General features: G+C 37.3%; 1 protein-coding gene across 5 annotated transcripts in view; it reads right to left on the reverse strand.

The window, feature by feature from the left end:
- ntm (neurotrimin) overlaps positions 1 to 21,522 on the reverse strand; it is a 447,916-nt gene that overhangs the window by 29,424 nt on the left and 396,970 nt on the right. For all 5 annotated transcript variants that reach the window (XM_042430737.1, XM_042430738.1, XM_042430741.1 and 2 more), the window contains exons 3-4: positions 19,429 to 19,661; positions 3,345 to 3,470 (exon numbers count right to left, since the gene is read on the reverse strand). In XM_042430737.1, the coding sequence (XP_042286671.1) occupies positions 3,345 to 3,470; positions 19,429 to 19,661 (359 nt within the window). The remainder of the gene's footprint in view (positions 1 to 3,344; positions 3,471 to 19,428; positions 19,662 to 21,522) is intronic.

Below are 21,522 nucleotides of genomic sequence, written 5' to 3' on the forward strand. Positions count from 1 at the left end.
ATCTCATCTCACCCGTTTAAAACTGGACTTCACAAACATTAGCTTCTCCATCCAGGGCCAAGCTTAAAAGAGGAGTAAATCTGCTACAATGCAAACTGACAATCTCAAGACCATCTCCAACTATGGCCCATTCTATGAAATTTCTTCAGATATGCTTTCTTGAGGGCCAGTCAAGCAGTGCACCTTTGGACAAAGTTTACATTTCCACTATATCTGGAAGCTTTTTAAAGAGTCCTAAGTGCTGTTTTCTGCCATCAGTCCTTTGAGAATTAAGCAAAAGTGAGAAAACCAAAGAGTGAAAGTTAAACGCTCTAACAAAGGTTTAACCACAGGTGTATGGATGACAGCTGATATATGTCATTGATATGTGATAGAATATGAGGGAAAAGAAGTGGGAATAATGCTGGGGTTGCAGTAAAGTACATTTGTAGCCAAATATTTATTATACTGTATATTGAAACAAATTTCTTACAAATGAAGATTAGATACATGTATTGCATTCACTGAAGATGCTTTGAAACTGACAGGCTCGACTTATTTATACGTACCAGTGGACCAAAACAGGGTGTGAACTATGCCATGGCTTTGAGGGAAACTCACTTTTTTTATTGGCGGGTGAGTGGGGGGGTTTTGGGGAAATTTGCAAGTAAACTTCCTTGTTTTCTTTTTGACATATCTGTATGCTGACTACAAAAGAGAGAAATGAGTAATGGTGATTTGAAGAAATGTGGAGTAATGTGCTGACTGAGTGGAGCTAAGAAAATTTGTTTTTTACTCATCTTTGAGTGAAAGAGGGTTAAGTTGCCAGTATCTTTATTAAAGGGAATTACTGATGAATCACCCTCATGCATGAATCATACATCAATAATAGCCTAATTTTACGCATGATCCATGATGATGAAGATACAGAAAAATAGAAATGAATGACAAAAATAGCGTATTGTCAATGTTTTAGAAACCCCCCATGATTTCAAAAATTATGTTTTCAGGGGAGTTCACATCTTACTAAGAGGAGCCAACTCCCCCTGGCTCCCCTGTAGTTCATACCCTGGACCAAAACTAGAAATAGAATTTTTTTTTTCCTCTTCTACATTTTAACAGTTGTGGTGTTTATATTGCATTACTTCTGAGGGCAACAACTTATTTTGTCGTTAAGACTCCAGCTTGTGTCAGGAGTCAGGAGTATTAAGCTGCTGTTTGTTTGTATACTGCAAGAACCCTCTCTGTTAGAACTTCGCACCTCAGTCCAGCAAGTTTTCCTGCTGTTGAAAGGTACCATACCACAGGATGTGTATTGCATTCTTGGCTTAGTATGCTAAGCATACAGCAGCAGTCTAGAGGCCTGAGCCAGACCTGAACAATATGCCCCAACACTCACTCATTAAACATAAAGTTTTATTGGATGCTAGACACTGTGTCACTCAAACCAGAGTGGGCAATGTCATTAACTTGTTTAACACAGAGAATTTATGATGTACAACAACATGGGCAGCATAAATATTAATGCTCATCTTGTGGATCAAGCAGTGAATCCAGCCGAAAGCAAGTTACAGCAGGATGGGAGGTCTGACTCACTCTTCTGTTGTTCATACAGAAGCTGCGAGGCTCTGTTACTGATAAATGCTGCACAGATGACTGAGAAGCTCGCGGGACCAAAACCACAGAATGACAATACGAGACAACAAGAAGATACTCCAATCTCTACAACAGCCACATAAACAATGTCATACTGGTTGCTGATATCAAAGTCCCCATACTTTTGACACTTTGACCCAAAGAGCCTGACTGGTAGCAGGGATCTGCCTTCTCTCCTTAAAACCAAAAACAAAGAAAAATATAGCCACAAGCGGCAATAATTGGGGTCCAAACAGATTGTGAAAAATTGCAAAAAGGATTTGAACCAGTGCCCTTACAGTTATAAGGCTCATGTTTAGACAGCTAGACCATCAGGAGAGCACATTTATCTCTGACAGCTGTTGACACTAAACATTAACTTAGTTCTGCGTACAGTAAAGTACTGCCTTGAAGTCAGGTCTAAAAATGTATAATTTCAAATCGGATTCACATATTGAAATTTCCTTGATCGTAGATAAAACTGACAACGTTCTGGGACAATTGGCCCAACGGTTTCTAACGAGTTCTTGAAAACAGGTTTCTAAGAAAATTGAAAAAAAATTGTAAAATTTGATATTTTAGAGCAGAAGACCATTGGAGCAAAGATGCAGATGAATTGAGAGATTAAAATTATGAACGAATTTTCACTCTAAGACAAGCCATTTTCGAGATAATTGCGAAAATGTAAACTTGATTGTTACAGCGCCACCTTGAGGTCAATGAGTATCATTTTATGTGCCTGAGTAATGAGTGGAATTTGCAAATCCACCTGCCAATTTTGGTGACTTCTAGTCTTTCTGTTTTTGCTGCACAAACACTTTAAGTGGAGAAAAAGAAGAAGAAGAAGAAAAAGAAGAAGAAAGAAAGAAGAATAATGAGAACAAAAACAATAGGGCTCCAGCAGCGAGCTTCGCTGCTTGCACCTCTAACAAAGAAGTCCAACAACACCCATCCTCGCTTGTCTCTTTAACACAGTCTGCATGATAATGTATGCACAAGCATGTCGTATTTTACAAATAGGAGCCAATGAGTGTCCCCTCTCCCTGCTTATCTCCTTACACAGGTCAGTCACACTTGTGTCATATTAACATTTCAATTCCCAGATCCCTGCTTCAATACAAAGGACAGCGCAGATGAAAGCACAAAAGCTCTGGCTTTTAAATGTAATTCATTATGAATGCAAGCATCTTGCATGGACACGTTTGTGTACAAAAATAGCAACTAGCATTTGGTTTCCTTCAGTCTTGACTGAGAAAAGCGGAATAAATGCCATTGAACGTGTACAATAAAACTAACACGATTTTGGACATACTTGATGTGGCACGCTCGTATATGCATAAAGCTTCACACTGTGTTAATGTTCTCTGCATTAATCCTGTCATTCAAAGTGCCTCCACAACATTTACATCCATCCAATTATCCTAATTAATTAGTCCAATTACAACAAGGCCAGTTTATTTTCCTGCGAACAATTACATTGTAATGATGATCTAGAAGCAGGTAATGATGGGTAATAAGTGAAGCGAGAAATCCACCAGGGGTCAAACAAAGTCAAAGATGGTGTGATAAACACAGAGGAGTGAGGGGAAGAGAGAAAGGCACAGGGAGGTACAGTGAGAAAAATGCAGTAGGAGGCACAGGAAGACAAGTGATAGATTTAAGAGGAAAATATCAATATAGCAGAAAACTGGTCTGTAGCTCATGTTTTTATTTACAGACAAACAATTTACCTGAAGGGGAGATGAGTTTCCAGCTGATGGAAGGCTCTGGTTTACCGTTGGCTTGGCACATCAGGGTGACATTGGAGCCTTCGTTTACCACAATATCTCTTGACAAGTTGATGATTTTTGGTGGTACTGTGAAGGAAAATGAAAAATGTGTAATTTCAATCAAGGGTGTGACTGATTTAAAGGGTTTACTTGTCATGAGAAGCAGTACTCAGCTTGTGAAAACAGTTGTATTATGCATTTTCTTTTTTTCTTTTTTTTTTAAACCTGTCACTTCCAAGTCCCCCTACTTTAAGAAAGTCCATAAAAAAACCTATAAAATATGCATAGCTATGACTAGAATGCTGCTTGTGATTTAGAAAAGGTCATATATAGTATTTTAAGTTTAAATACTTTCCCAAAAATGGTGTTTCATTGTTTTGTCATTGTGACATTTTCATGAGTTGAGAAAAAGAGATAATTATGTTTCCTGCCCGTTTTTGCAAGACAGCAGCAGCTCTCTTGCTGAACAGTCCGCGCTTGATGGTGAACCATAGTTTTATTTAATTGCCACTGGTAGCATTTGGGGATGTTAGTTCATTTTTTAAAACTTCTACTCTAGCTCCTCTGGGAACTGTTTTGCAGCACAAGCTCAATTTTTGCTTATATTCTGCACAGGTTAAAAGCCTTATGCCTGTGTGTGTGTAGAGGTGGAGAGATTCACATCTTGGTAGTGCAGTTAAAGTTAGGTACCAGGAGAAAATGTCAGTTGCATTCATTTATGACACAGCCCCTACTCCTTTTCCCACTGACACATGCAGAACAGTTTCTGATGAATAATGCAAGCACTTCACCACGGCGGTTGTTTTTGAACATAAAGATATGAATTACACCCTACAACAAAACACATTTCCTTTAGATCCTCTTTTGCAGAACAATCATTAAAGGGAAATTATGTTTATATGAAAATGGAATCACTGTCATGTTTAATTCAGCCTGCTTTGTGTAAGAAATGTTTAATTCCCCATGGACAAGTAAAGCTTTTTATCACTGAGCTTTGAATCCAACATGCAGAGAGAGTGAGATATTTACTTCCCTGCCTTACTCCAGTGAAAATGAAGTTTGAGCCATGAATTCACCTACAGTCACTTTGCTAGGTAGTAAACAGATTGCACAATTATTATCTTAACTGGTATACGTGTATTAAATCCAAAAACTCAAACTCACTTAGATGACATGTTAAAATGTGAACAGTTTGTCACTTGGTAGCGTACAAAGTAAATCTGGTAGCTAATAATGTGGTGTTTTTTGACTACATGGTAACCTCAAACTTTTCATATAAGAACCAGAAGAGACATGACATTTTCCATCTTGTATCCAGAACAATGAAGATTAGGAAACATGATGTGATGACCATGAGCTATCCATGCCTGTCTATCTGTCAAAGGAGTAGTTTGACATTTTGTGGAAATATGCATATTTCTTTTCTTGCTGAGGGTTGAGAGATAATCCACTCTCATATCTGTCTGGTAAATATGAAGCTACAGCCAAGAGGCGGTTAGCTTAGCTTAGCATAAAGACTGGAAACCGGCGAAAGAAGCTAGCCTGGATCTGTGTATGTGCAAAAACCGAAGTGTAAAAACAGGAGGGTTATGAGTCAGACTTTTTTTTTTTTTTTTTTTGCTGAGAGAAGAGTGACTTCCTGGAGTCTTGTTATTGCTGTGAGGTTGCCAAGCAACAAGTGGCGAGTCCAGAGACTCACACATAATGGACACATACAGTATGAGAGTGGTATCAATCTACTCACATTCAGGTAAAGATACAGGTGAGTGAGGTGAACTAGAAGCTGTGAAAAAGGCGAGGGGGAGCCAAGAGCTGAGAGTTAGAAGCTCATTTGGGATTGTAAGAGACTTTTACCAGCACCTTCTAAAAACTGGTGAGAGCTGCTGTTTCTCATTTTGCCTCAGCAGTTTTTAAAAAGTGTGATTTTACAGCAGAATAGTGGCTGTAGCTATATCGATTCTTAAGGAAAGCTTTTGTTTATGGGTGTTACTTCTTTTTAGCTTAAACAAGCATGATTGACAACACTTCTAGCTCTGCCTGAAGGTTCCTAAATTTAATATCACTCTGGTACACAGCCAAAATGAGGCTCTGATAAGTAAATCCAGAGCCACTCTGACACCCGTGGAAGATGTTCAGAACCTGCGAACACAGCACAGCACATCTCATAAAGTTCTGATAACTGGAACGTAAATCTGTAAGTCTTAAAAACTTGTTTTCCTTCAAACAAAGAATCTCTGAATAGGGTGATATAATTTCAGATGTTTCCAGTGCAGTTTCACTTGTTCAGAACTCCTGAGGATTACTGCAATCCATTGATTCAAAATAAATTCTTAAAGCAAGTTGAGTTGTATTGTACTTGCACTTTCTGCTGTATAAACCGGGGCTGCAAATATGTATTGATTTCTTAGCAACCAGACAATTTTATGGCTACCAGTCTTTTTCTCAAGGCAGACTACTTAATCAAGCTGTCTTCTAAATGAACTATTGGACAAAGATCCTCTCAGGCAACAATCTGAACTATCCACAGCACAGTAGGCCTGGTACTTTAAAGAACTATACAGCAGGTGGTTAACAGATGCATTCATACAGCAGCCGATTTCCTTGAAATATTCTGTAAATAAACTGAGAGTTTGCTTTCCAGCTTCATTATGTCCACATGCAGCACTAATCCAGCAAAAATTGAACCAATCTAAAGCATTTCACATAAATAAAAGTAAGCAAAGTAAGCAAGATAATCAGAGTTATTTCAAGTACTGTAGGTGGCGTCAAACTATTTTTCAAAGAATCTCCAACAGTGCTTAGTGCTGCACAGCAATCTTAAAGGATCGATCTAGACAGAAGAGATATTACCAAGCCCATTGGGAGTGCTTTTCCAAGGTGAAGACAAATGGTTAAAATGCAGAGTGTAAACATGCATGTGTGGATCACAGCCTTTATTATCCTTGCCATCTTTATAGATCACTCAAAAGTACCACAGAAATGCTCTGATAATCAAATATCAAAGACATAGTTGTTTTAAATGGAAAAAAAACCCACAGAGATGGCACCTACATCTTGTCAGGAACAATAACATGGATAGAAGCCCATAGTACATCTGTAGAGGTAGCTTACAGTGTAGAACAGTTGATTCCACAAGATTGTAGCTGTAACTAAGAATAATAATTATAATGCTAAACTAGTTACATATTGTCATTACCTCTAATTGATTTGACTCTTTATTCATTGATGAATATTTTGGTACCACAATGAAATGCATATGTTCATGCTTGGGATGTCAGTTTCAGTTCATTTTGCCTTTGATAGACCGGCACCCATTGACCAGTAACTAACCGGTGAACTTTTAAGAAAAGTTGTGATGTAGCTTTCGTTTGTGAGAGCTGTCCAGCAGTCAGTGGTCAGAGCTAGCTTGTCTGCCCTGGTTAGCTTGACTTTTAGCTCATCCTCCTCACAATATGTCACAGTCACAGTAGCCCTCAATGGCATAACATACTGGGGCTTGAGGTACCGAACTAGCTCTTTCAGTCCCTTGCCCTCTACCACACTGGTTGGTAGCATAACGGTCTCAATCATTTGGCACACCACCTGTGTGATGGCCTAATAAAAAAGTCATACCTACGTTGTTATTACAGGTAGACTGTAGGATTAGCACGCTAGCCTGAGCTGACCTCTTTACCCAAGTGGGAGTCTGACAGTATGTCCAAAGTTAAACACTGTGACAAAATGATGTTGAACAGACCTCCTGAGAGACCATTTCTGGCCAATAACTAAATTACCTAAGTGTTTAACTTTTACTCTAATAACTTTATAGACAATTGTATTTTAATAGTTAAATTAGATCAGATGTCATATTGACATTCCTATTACTTCAGTTACTGAAATAATAGGAATGTAAAAGATAATGTTTGAAGAATTTCAGGTTGAATGTTTTTATACATTATGAAGTTATGTTGAATTTATATTTGAAATTATGTTTCTGAAAGTTTAACCTAGTCACATATTTGTTGCTTTAAACGTTTATTTCACTACTAGATGTGTAGATGGTTTGAGAAGGTTGAATCAATGAAGGTTGAATGTCCAAACATCATGAGAAGCATAGAGAAGTAATTTGCCACTCTAAAGCCAAAAGTATCAGCCAAATTTTCCCAAAATTTATTTCCCTCTGCCTGTCTTGTCCAAACTGATAAAAGCATGGGTCTATGGGCTGGTCTCCAATTACTCATGAGCTAAGACAATTCTTCTATTAAGATGTCTCTTTTCTTTCTTTTCAACCAAGTTTGCGCATATTTAAATCTTTTATTGAAACAAGTCAGTTTATTTTGTTTTATTTGTAACATTAAGTCTTGTGTTTCCACATTTAGTATTTCATTTTTGAAGTTACGCCGACCCATGTGAAGCCTTACCCGAGCCTAGATAAACATTGTGTAGTCAGATTAAACTTTATTTGGCATTAAACTAAGATTACAATAAACCAGCGAAAGCCTGAATCCTCAACTCAAACTAGCACATCGCTCCGAAGAAGACAGCGACACTTGAACCAGATACCCGGCTGCTTGCTGACAGCAGTACGGCCAAACTGAGAGTTAAGCCGACAGAAAGGCTCTTTCACGGCGCAGCTTGGATCAAGGCTGAATCCCATCACCAGTGGGCAAACACAGCTGCACCCAGATAGACTTACCCACAGCCCATAGCCTGCCCCGGGTTGTGCAACTACCTAAACCTCGCTGGTGACTCAACACTGCAGCTTACTCTCTTCAACACAGTAAGCATAAAATGACTATATTTTAACTTCATTATGTAAATAAAGGAATGTCATCCTTTACTTTCTCTTCAATATATTAATTATGTTTTTGTCTAATACACCTTTCCCCAGTTCCTGATTAATCCTGGTTATTCTGAAATGAGACATGATGTCCTCTATCTAACTATAAAGTAAGGACTCTCTGTCTGTCTGTCCTTATCTTGAGAACTGTCCATCCAATCTACTTCACACTTGGCAGGTGTATTATAACCGAGAAATTATTGAGAATTATCACATTTTTACAGGACGTTTCTATTTTAACTGGTGCAGCTTTTCTAGCCTTTACGGTACTGGTTCAGAAGCCCAGAAAAGTCACAGACCAATCGCGTTGTAAAACATCTCACGTGATGCTACTCAGCCAATCAAATCAAAGCAAGAACAGAGCTTTTAATCAAGAATATATAGACTCTTACATGTTCCTTCCTCCCACAGGCACTTCAAAACCAGTGTGTCTCATATGTTCCGAGACCACAGAGATTGTGAAGCACCACTATGAGAGAAAGCACAAATCTTTTGAGCAAACATACCCACTCAAATCTGAACCAAGGGCAGAGAAAATCAATAATCTAAGAGCCCAATAGGATCGATCTACTTTATTTTAAGATGCACATTTTATCAGAGGCTCTCTGTTATGTATTTTATTTTTAAATGCAGTCCTTATTTTACTTGAAATGAGAAAAGAACATTTATTTACTATTGCAGTACTTATTATTCAAAACATCTGTGTATAATAGAATATTAGTTTCTTTCATGTTCACATCAACAGTATTAATTTTTCTATGTGTTGAAGCAGCGGCCAGAGGCCGGGCAATTGGCCCGTTCAAAACAGGCACGTTTTGAATGGACACCGCACTACTTGTGATTAATGTCAGTTGTGACTACATTGCACAGAGAAAAATTCACCTCCATGCATTCCAAGGACATTAAAGTATAGTGTAACACAGATGAGCCAAGATCGCACAAAATTTTAAATGCTGCATTTGGAGGTTAAAATAAATTAGTCCGTAGCTGTGAACATTTCCGCTGAGGAAAATAAATCCTATTTAAAAGGACAGGTTGTGCTTTTTCCTATCTTAATACAACACACACATGTCCGTACTGTATGTATATATTTAAAGAGTTATTGGACAAGTTATTGGAGAGATTCAATCTTGGAGTGACTCCAGTGAAAACAACAGGGACAAAATAAACTGTCCTCATTTTGGACAAAAATACATTTGAAAGTTGAGCTGAAGCTGCTATCCTTTTACTGCAGCTCAGCAAGGACACTGTGTCTGGAGAAACACTAGAGTGAATTTTATAACTAACGTTGGATAATATGCACATGATTTGTTGAATTCATATGACTAAAGCCAAGACTGTGAATTTTGTCCCTCAATATCTGAGAGTTACAAAGTCTTTTACATGAGCACATGCACAAATATGTTTGATTAGTATTCCTTATTTCATGTACAAACATGTGAGTGTTATTTTACACTTTCACATAATTATGTCTCAAATTATTTGTGTATTCTATTAATTACTTGATGAATTGCTGATCAAATTAACATATTTAACATGTACACATGCAGTAAGTCTGCTGTAGCTATTAAATGCCTGAAGGCTACTAGTCTGAAGACTACTACTTGGAACATTCAGATGACAGCTGCCTTTGTACATTCTGTAACACTCATATTCAGACACTACTATCATAAAAACATCTGAAGATGTCTCTGAATGTCTCAAGACATATAAACATGTCTCAGGACATCTGAAGACTTGCTTGATGGCTGCGTATGACAGTAATAATTTCTTCTGGATGCCTCACACTTACTGGGTTTTTTTTTATGAATACATGTTGTTTTTGTGTGTCTTTTTTTCCTGACAGATCTGTCCCAAGCAGCCATTTCCATTTCAAAGTAACAAAGACACATCTCTATTTTAACATTTGAGGATCATCAACTAAAGGTGTATGAACAGAGTGTCACCGGTGCTTTCACATGTTTTAGTCACATCAGACTTGTTTGTAAGACAAAATCTCTATGAATAATTTATTGGATGTCAGCTTAATCCCAGTTTACGCTTCTTGAATAACAAAAGCATACAGCAAGCATTTAAGTGTTGCTTCAATTTAGCTGTGGTGCAAGAGGCCAAGGCTGGAGCTCTGTTTGTGGAATAAAAACAAAAGGTTTTTCAGATGAATTCAATAGCTGTCAGGTTATAGAGTTCCTGAACATTTCTGTGTCGATCTTGCTAATTCTGACACAGGCACTGTTGAAAAAGTGGAAGTGAGAGTGTGATGGTTTTAAGTAAAATGTGTCTACTGAAAAACCAGAAGAAGTGAAGAATTATAAATGCAACGATGGTTATGCGTGCTCCTTTGCAACTCAATGAAAACCAGTTTGTAACAAGGTATGTTTAAAGCCAACAAATTCCCAGTTGGGCATTGTGTGTTATTTTTTTTTACTTTGCCAATAATATAAAAAGTGCTAATAGAACTGTTTGTCTGAATATGTGTGTGTGTATTAAGCATCACATTGGTATTCTGTGGCCTCAATTTCATATAAAGCATGTAAAATGTCTTTTTAATAGAGGTGTAACCTCACATCATCTTTGCAAGAATATTGCAGTGCTTCAAAGACTGACCCAAGTCAACTAGCAGGCCATTGTAATAAAATATATCATCCACCATGTGGGCTGTTCAATCCTGCAGAATTTTGTCAAAAGAAATATATGATAATCTGCAATGCAATAATGCAATGGAAACTAAACAATGTTCGGCATTTTGTCAGGCAGTGATGTATATAGAACTTGTGTAATAAACTTCTTTTTAATCTGTAAACTCTTGGATAGAAGTGATTTTCATTTTGTAGCATTTAACAAAAAATACCACTCATAAAAATAAACATAACACAAGAAATGCCCCTTTGTTCTGCTTTGCCTTTGTTCTGCTTCTGGTTTTATGTTTCAGTGGTATGATCATATTGTACCAGGCAAGGTGTTTTGGCCTCTGAGTGCATTCAAATTTGTGCACTAATGGTCATGCTATAGTTGAGCTTCTGGTAAGTTTTCTTTATAATCTGTGCATAATGTGGATATCTGTCTACTTCTTTGGATTTTAAGTTTCGACTGTCCTGAGAAAAACAAAAGTCGTTATTGAAAGTGCTTGAAAACAACATATACTGAAGCAGCTTAAGTAATTATGACAGGAGCAAAGGCAGAAATCAGTTGATGTTACTACAGAGCAACAAAGTCCGTGTAGGAAGGAGATCGGGGTGGTGCGTGGGTCCACAAAACATCAGCCTTAAACATGAGAGATTACTGTTCAGTCACTGTTTCCAAATCACAAGTCAACATTGTTTCTTTTTTTTTAAAGCCATCACCAGGGAGGTCATTCTAACCTGAGCCTTTATCTCTCCCTAAACCTGACTAAGTAGTTTTTGTGGCGTTGTCACATCATAAAAAATATTTATTATCCAACAGTAACAGTTTTGGAAGGCACGGAGAAACGATGTCATCCTGCTGATAGCAAGGTCAGATCAGAAAACACTTGTGTCTGTCATTCTTGAGTTCATGGAACATCATATTTTGTCATTTCATTTGGAGGACATTTTTTTCTATTTTGCTTCAAGGTGAAATGATCACTGAATTTTGATTTTGCTGTACGATGAGTATTTTATTTATTAGCACTAGTTAGTAATTACTGTGCTTGTCACATGACAGCATTTCTACTGGCAAGAGCTGGAGCATTACATTACAGTTCATTAGCTCAATTCCCTTAGCTTAGCAAAGGTCAACTCATTGCAGACTATACATATTTCTGTGTTTAATCTTAAATATTCATAGAACAAACACAAGGACACATTTTCACCATCATGTAAGATAAACAGAGAAACAGCTACCGTGTTTTACATGACAGCTACCCATCGACATCCATGAAAGGAGGTGAACGAGGGGCGTCAGAGTTTTATCACTAGCGTAGCCGTTAGGGAACTCATCTCCCAGAGTTCAAATCGATGTCACACCAAGCACATCGCTGAAGTGTACTATAAATCCCTATCAGCTGCAGGGCTGCTGCTCTGTTGCTGACCCTGACCTCTGACCACTCATAGATGGGGTGAGCTAAAAGAGAATTTCCCTACAGGGATGGACTGAGCATAACATATTAAGAGTAGGGATTGAAGCGGACACTGTCCACATGGATCAGGGATCATCCAAACAGCACAGCATGGACACTTTGCTGTGATTTTTAGGCAGCAGGATTAATGAGTAGCCTGGATGAAATGAGGATTCATCACTGCACTGGACAAACACCTCTCTCATTATTTCACTGTACACCCAAAGCAGAATTTCTAACTGGACACAATTTATTGTGTTCTGTCACTTTCAACAAAGGCTGGCTCTGCAGACAAAATTGCACAGCGTCCCTCAATCATGTCACTATTGATTTTAATGAAGCTGTTGAGAGAGTTTTACATTCAGCACTGAAATAATATTGGAATTTCAGCAAAAGTAAACAATATTAATTCTTTTGCTTAACTTAGAATCACAGCTATGATCCCTGACTAGTGTGCTACAAATGTGGAGATGGGTGATTGTAAAATACCGTAATTATTTTTCTAGAATGCGTTTCATTAGCACACATAATTCCATTACATGCAAACGTTCATTAGGTCAGAAAACAAGCTAGCCCTTCTTTAAGGAAACACATACAAAACTGGATTTAGTTTTTAAGTAGTATAAGCTAATTTAACAATGAACAAATCATATAAACCTAAACACTGATGTTATAAAAGGCATGTTATTAGTTTTGACTTTTCTTTGGTGATTTACCATCTACTTGTTCTCATTCACATACGTACATGTGCTCCACTGAAAATACATTTCCAGTAATCTCTAGATATTTAGTTTGATAGGCATTTGGTGGGTTGCATGGATATACATTATGTAAGACAATGTGAGAGAATTGGGGATACAGCTACAACATATTGGCTTTTAAAGATAGTAAACCTGCAGGCAAAGAGTACAAGTGCTCAGCAAAGTCAGCGCAATCTGAAAAAATGATCTGCAACAACGGTAACAGAGCCTGAAAATGAAAATGACCTCAGTGTTATCCTGTCTCTGAGGCAAAAACAATGACCACCAAACACAATAAAGAATACACTTGAATGAATGAACTGAATATACTGTGTGAGGATGAACTAATATAACCAAATATCTGAATCTGAATGAAAAAAGAAGAATGTGTTTATTTTTATGGGGAAAATAAGAATAATCTCATCTAAAGGTCCACCTACTATCCCAGTTTTTTCTGAGTTTTTAACCACATCACATAGTTTTCATCAGCGGAAGCAGCTTTCATGAAAGCATTTTCTGAATTGCAAAACATCGCATAGAGACATAAAATCCTGGTAAGAGTTGTTGTAACTAATGTGCTCCTTATAAAAAACCTCAGTGTTATTCAGTGAAGATGAGGAACAAAAAGATAAGCATTAATTATCTGTCACAATATGAAAGGCTTAGATGGAACATCACATATTCTACAATTTTTCTATTCTTCTAGCTGGATCAGTTTTGGGGTTAAAAATGTTGAGCTTGTTGTGACATGCTACCAGGTCATTAAGCCTCTGGAACATGAATGTGCTCAGATAAAATAAAGACATTATCATTATCACATTATCATGTATGCATTTTGAGTTATACATGGCAGTGGAGTTTATCTTCAAAGTGTGAATATATGTGTCCAGTAATTGATAGTTGATATCTTGCTGTAGACCAATGTGTTGGATGAACAAACAGACTGACATCTTTGGGCCTCAAGTGTGGCAAAAACTAATTTATGAATGCTCATATTCTTTGTAGGAATACAGTAAAAAATAAAAAAGTAAAGAGTTTTGATGAACAAGCTTCCTGTGTGGGTTGTAACAAAGGGGGAAAAAATAAAACTTGTAATAGATTATCCTAGAAGGCTTTCTTTCTACACCATCTGCTACAAGCTCTACAAGCTCTCTAAGACTGAAAGATAGGCTTCAGTCAGGTGGGACATTCTTTCATTCCCTGTGTTGTTTGGCAGAGAGTGGCACCAGCAACATATACCCCTCACATCGTATTGTGCCTGACCTTTACTGCTCAAGTATTTCTTTGCAGCCTCAGTGAACCTGCTATTTTCCTGCTTCTGCTGCCACCAAGGCAACAGTGAGTTAAGACTACTCATGTTTGGGTTCCTAAACAAAGTTGAAGTTAATTCATTGTGTGGTATATAGTGGGAGGATGTTTACACGTGCAGATAGAATAAAGCAACCTGTCTTCTTCTTCAGTGCATCCTGATACTTCACAGTCTGAGAAGTGAGCATGTCATCACCAGTTTTGGTAACCGTTTTTTAAAATCTAAGGGCGGAGTGCGAAAGAGTCAACCCTGAAGGTGTCATTGAGTAAGTCATTAAATCACAAGTGCTCCGGAAAATAAGCATGATAAGCCTTCTGTAGCAAAAAATAAAAATAAAAAAATTTCCAAATAACACGTGTTATGTATATAATTATGTTTACTTTGTGTACTGAGCATCTTTGGCACAAACATTTATTTCAGGATGAATCAAGTTCTATCTTATCTCATTTTCAGGTCGCTGTATAGACTGTGCACTGGGCTGCTGTGTTATTTAGGCAAATACACTCAGTGGAGATACTCAATATTAAAGGACTTGGATTGGGATTGTGAAAAAAAAAAGCTTGATAGGGACTGTGCAAGACATCCCTGCATAGTTTACAAGCAGTCCAGAATGCTGCTGCAAAGCTTTTCACCAGCTCTTTAAAAAGGTCTCATGTAAGTCATTACACTGGTTCTGCATCGAATTCAGAACGTAATTTAAGATTCTTGAGGTTAATTTTAGAGCTCTGCAGGGTCAGGCACCTGCCTGTATGGGAAATCTACTGCAGCCGCACATCACCAGCAGGTCTCTGAGTTCTTCTGATCAGGACTTATTGGTTGTTCCTCGCTTCAGCCTCAAAACTAAATGAGACTGTGACTTTGCTGTCATGGTTCCTAAACTTTAGATCTATCTTTGTTTTATTAACTACTTTTATATTGTGTCTCTGTTTATGTCTTTTTTCCTCTACAATGAATCTTTTCATGATGTCTGCTCTATAAATGAACTTGACTTATTTGTTTACTTACTTATTGTGTTTTTCCCTGCTAATGCTAATGACTGATTGCCTTGAATGTGCATTCAATTTAAGAACAAAGGTTTGCAAGTCAGTTTTCTTGTTTTTCTCTTATTCTCTTTCCGAATATATTTAAGAGAGAGAAAAAAAGAAAACACTAATAAATGAAGTCCATTATTATGCAGGATAAAGGGACTTTTGTGGGTTAAACTGATGCATGTTTATTGTCTTGAACAACATTTTGGGGGAATGATGTAATCAGGCTTTAAACACTCCAGTCAAGTTTCTCTGCACTAATGTGGGTTACTCTCTACTGGGATCTTAAGTCTTATAAATAATCTATGAAGTCATGTGAATCAAACATGGACATTTGACATCAGATGAGTTATTGTGATCGGGCATGGTTCCAGAGACTGACTGCTCATGCTGGAGAACCATCAAGACTCTCTGATCAATTCTCCTAAAGGAGAGGGAGGAGAGCTCAGTTCTATATATAATGAGCTCTTTTAAAAAACCACAAACAAGTGCTTATCTCCTTCACAAAACCTGACATCACTTTGCTTATGAAGCCGCTTTTACTGATCATGTCATTAGATACATGCCAGTGCTTGTTAATTTATACTTTGGAACAGCAAAACAATCTCTTTGCATAGAGCACTGATAGCCTTGTGGGTTTCACCGACTATGCATACATAAATACAGTAATCTAGTTAGAGTCTCAGTTTCAAGACAATTAAACCATGCTGCATATATATTATAAAAAGGTCCAAATGACTGTGACAGGTTTGTTCTTGTGAATTTTGAATAAATTACCATGTGGAAATTATATGTTTGTGATGACAATCTGGTAATGACACCACAGTGTCAGTTACATCACCAAATGAATTCTCAACTTCTCAGGTGCTCATATAAATAACCCTCTGAAGAATATTGCAGCAGAAAACTTGAATTTATTCCCTCATAGTTGGAAGGAAGGTGTTATTTTATTGGATAGAATGCCAGCTGGATGATTAATGTCACATAAACAATGATTGAATACATGCACTTCAAATTCCATCATTTATACAGTAGTCTTCCAATCATAATCAGCAGAGCATCTCAAGGCTTTGTTATATGTTACTATGGCAATAGTGATGAAGATAACAGTTTCTTCAGTTTCCAACTTAAGCTTTCTAAAAAATGTGTGTTTCAGGGGGGAGTCGTATGAAACCCCTGAGGGCCTGAGAGATATATTTTAAGATAATAAAAAGAAGATATAATCTTTCGAGACATTGGGGATCTGAGTAATAGTTTTCAGGCTGTCTTTAGCTTTAACATAACGTAAGTCACCCTCTCTAATGTAGATGAGGGGTGAGCTAGTGGTTAAAGAGACGCTCCAGGATACTTTCATTTTGAACTGCATGACCGCTGTGTCCACACCAGTTAAAGTGCTCTTTAGCAAGACACTCGAATCCTGAGGACATGTGCATCTGTTCACTCCCGCTCCTGTGACCTGACCTGCTTACTACACTGCATATGCACAGAATTTGCATGAATTAAATGAGTAAATAAATAAATAAACAGAAAAACAGAGTAAACTGCACTGAAATTAAGATGTAGATAATATGTCATTACTCTTTAACTCTTGATAAATTTGTTTAGTGGTATTCTCTTTTCTGTTTAAAGCACAGAAACTGAACAGAACGTGTGATTAACTTATGTATTTGGATTATGTTGTTTGGAAGTACACTGCTATACATGAAATTGACATGTAGACATGCCTCAAGACATGTAAAAATGAGTTCACCTTTGATTAAAAATAAATTCATTCAATGTCAGAAGCAAACTGGTCACCTGAGGTCATACACCTGCGATGATGAGCGTGTGAACCGTGGACAGAGTCAAGAGAGAAGGTTACAACAAACTACTAATTAGTATAAATAGAAAACTAATTCTCACCACTTAGTGAGAAATTTAGGCCTGTTTTCACCATACATTTCTGCAAAGTTCAGTACCACATCGCAGTCCAGTATTTAATTATCACTAATCTAATCTGACCAAAACCAAACATCATAATTAGGCATCACACAGCCATCATGCAGGAAAAGACATCCTGCCAATGTCTAGATAAATGGTACACCTCACTGATAGAAGATAAAGTCACCTGCACACACCACATATTGCTGATGAAATGTAGCTATCTAGCTAAGTCTGGGAAAAATGATGATGAAAAAAATGATCGTTTATTGTACACTGTTCAGCTGTAATAGTGCACTAAAAACCCTATTTTGGGGAGTTTTTACAAGTGCTTATGTGAGCTACTGCTTCATTGAAACCCTTTTCCAAAGATCCTGTGATGGAAGCCCAGTTTGAAGAATCCTCTCTAGTGTGTGTTGATGGTGGTGTCTTTGAATTCAAATAAAGTTTTTAAAAAGTTAAATAAAATCTCCTGCACACTGCTATTGCATTTATTTAGGTTTCGGTCTGCTCAACATTCATCAGGTATATGGCCAAGCATAACAACACTTCCATATATATATATATATATATATATATATATATATAACAGATATTGGCTAAATTATCCAGTCACAAGACCTTAATTGGATACACTGTTGAATGAAACACACTGAGCAAACACACACACACACTTCCAACTGGGACCACTGCTGTTAATTTTTTTTTTTACCCAAAAAACACACATCAAAAGAATGAGAGCATTACATTCAAAATAGATATGAGAATAGTAAAAATAAAAAATAAAAATGTTTAAAAACCAAGAAAAATCAGTCAAATTTTTGTGGTCCTCTGATTGTATATTTTACCCAGCACCTATGACTGTATATACCGTATGTATGGAACTGTTGTAATGCTTGCCCATACCTGATGAGTGTAGTGGAGATTGCAAGATTTTAGAATTTTTATTAAGTTGTGCTTTCCTCCGATGCACCTGTCTCTGATTCATGTGTGCAGATATTTTATTGATAATTTATTGACAATACAAGTTTGTCATTTCATTTTCATGTGTGACATTTGTTTTACATTAGAGAGATGGTCGTTAGATTTTTTTAAGATGATATACAGTAGAATAGAAGAGCTTGATCTACTTATCAGTTTTTTTCAAAAGATACAGACCTGTGCAGGTGTATGAAAAAAGCTACAATTAACATGTAAATCCTTCTCTGTTGTCTAATTTAAATGTGTTTACAATTAGAGGTGCTGTCTATGTTCATGGTTGTCATGGGAATAAAAACAATCACCACATGACACAATGCTGTCAGCTTTTATTAAAATAAAAGTAATTAGTTTTACTACTAACTACACAAGTACAAATAGCGCTTCATTTATTTCAAGAAAATTCTTCAAAATACATTCTGAATGAGTTAGAATTAAATGGAAGCTAAAGACTAATAATCAAATGTGAGAGCATAAGAAATCCAGAGCTGGCCAATATGATCCGGTTCTTCCTCTGTTATGAACTTGAGAGTGGCATCTTATGCGCAGCACTTTATGCTACACGGATCGTTTGCATATCAAATTGGTAGCATTAAACTGCCCCATTATGCTACAGTATGTGTATACAGCACAGTGCACCTCACTGTTCACGGCATCTCTATGAGGACACTATCACAAGTCCCCACCATCATTTTAGGCAAAGGATCTTAACATCTGGTATTCCCCATTAACCTCATCTAACGTAGTGAATGAGGAACACTCTCTCCTCCCTCTCCTTGAGCAAGGCACTTAGCCCCTAATTGCTCCAGTGGAGCAATGAATGAGGAAATGAGATTCAAGAAAGAGAGCACACGTCTGTTTTTTTTCTCCCTGGTTTGTTCTGTTCACTTATGCCCTCATGTGCTATGCTAAGGAATAACACAGCCATCTATCATGTGTGTAGACCAGAACAAATATAAATAAACAAATCAAAATTATATAAAAAGGAGCATATATAGGCAATATGTAGTCTTTTACAATTTTAGATGAAACACCTACCAAAGAAATAGCACTTTTATAGAAAGTGACTCAGAAATGTACTCAAGCTTCTTTTAATTGCTATTATTATTTAGTAGTATATTGGTATGTAGCAGTAGTTTTACTAGTTTTTCATTATTATCTAGAGATCGTTTTTACCTTGGACGAGGATGTGCACCACGGTGGTTCTCGGTCGACTGCTTGTCTGGACTGCGCACACATACTGCCCCTCATCTGTCATGTCCACGTTTTCAATCTTGATGGTAAACTCCTCTTGATTAAGGGTCACCAAACTCACTCTGCGATCCACCGACCATTTGTCTTCTCCGGCATACAGTATACTTGACCGGTTTAGCCATGCTGTGTGTGTGACAACGTCCCCCTGTGCACACCTGTGAAGGAATAAAAAAATAGTGTTGAACATAGGGCTTTTACCAAAGTGGTCGGGTAGTTATTTTCAGATTACATAAACAACACATAGAACTTGTCAGGTTGACAAATCTGCAAAACTTATATCTGGTATTCTTACTTGAGGGAAATGTATGCAATCAAGCAAAGGAAATAATTAAAATGCCATGTTTGTCATACACAACAAACCCTCCTCTCCTTTACATAAGGACACTTCATTATTCATTGAACATTTGAAAATGTTTTTCTGTCTAGCTGAGCTGGACAATCATCCCACTGATTAGCAAACCTTCAACCAGAGAGGAGGAACTAATCAGTGAAACCAGCTGGTGTGGTGTTTGGGTGAGATGAAAATATGCAGACACTCTCCATTGCACATGGCTTTCACTGCTGCTGTAAAAGCTCACTGAAACTTAGAAAGGCTGAAACTGAACAGGGACACAGTGCAGAGAATAGGGCCTGGGTCAGCAGGTGTATTCTGAGTAAGCATACTCTACATAAAACAGATGTTAATTGGCTTGTTAAAATGACAAATACATTTCCCATAAGCGTTTTTTAAATTTATTGGAAATTTGTTAATTTTGAAAAGCAGTAATAAGGGTCATTATACAATAATGGCAGAATAATTGCAATTCCCAGTTGCCTTATTAAAAGGAGGACATTGAAATGTATACTCATACTCTGATTTACAGCATAGAAATGGAAATATTAATGGGATTTGAGCTATTAGCAATCATGTTAACAGCTTGCTTGGAATATTGACAATTTTTCAATAAGTTTGGTAACTAGACACATTGTACATATGCAAATGCAGCTCTTGAGCAGACATCAGGTTTCTTTTGTTAATCTGCCCACGCACTTGGTTCGTGACATTCAAAACTGATTGAGACAATGAGCCGAAACCACACTGCTGTGAGCTGTTGCAATTACAACAGATTGGTTTCACCAGTCACAAAATGTTGCTTTGATACAGGAGCTGGGTCACTGAACCTTAACCGTTTCCACCGAGCAACACATCTGCTGTATTTTCATGACAAATCTTTGGAACCCACTGAGAAAGTACTGCCAAAGCTGCAGGAAAAAAAAAGTATAACTTACAAGCCAATGGAAGCAGAAATTCATACTTTGTATAAAACTGCTTTTGACTGCCAAATGCCTGTTTATCATCTGGGTTTGTTTTAACTTTAAGTGGCCTAATTTTCCTGCCGATGTACACAAGAGTAGGGGATTTAAACATTAACGGTTTAAAATTGTGGCAATATAACAAGAGTGCAACACTTTGCAGCTAAAAGACTCTCAGCTCCATTTACGCTGTCACAGCTTTTGTTACGGCATCAGTCACTTCCACTTCAGTGGCAGCAGTAGGGTCAATGGCATCCTTGGGGCATTTGTGGTATTATGGTGGGGAAAGAAGACAAAAAACATTGGTGTGTGTGTGTGTGTGTGTTTGTGTGGAATCAATACACAGTAGAAATGGCTTTCAAACATAACAGATTGCAGTGTATATGAGATGGTGTGGTTATACGTTTACGATGACAAAGTGGATTCAAAGTAGGGTTTTCATTTATAACGGCTACAGTAAATTCATTTGGCTCATCTGTGAATATATTTCACAGTGCAGACACACTGCTATATATTAACCTTTATAAATAAAAAGGTAGAAGTCCCGTAACTATCCTCTAAAATGAAAGTAATTCCTCTGGTAGGCTTGAAAACAGTAATGGTTTGTAGAGAATTTATAGGTCACCTGAAGACTTACAAGGACACATGCTTGCATGAACATGGATGCTCACTCAAGTGTAAAAACTGAAGGCTGAACTCTTCTTGGAGGTGATCCAACACACA

The sequence above is a fragment of the Thunnus maccoyii genome, chromosome 13 (assembly GCF_910596095.1).
Source record: "Thunnus maccoyii chromosome 13, fThuMac1.1, whole genome shotgun sequence".
Classification (NCBI taxonomy): Eukaryota; Metazoa; Chordata; class Actinopteri; order Scombriformes; family Scombridae; genus Thunnus; species Thunnus maccoyii.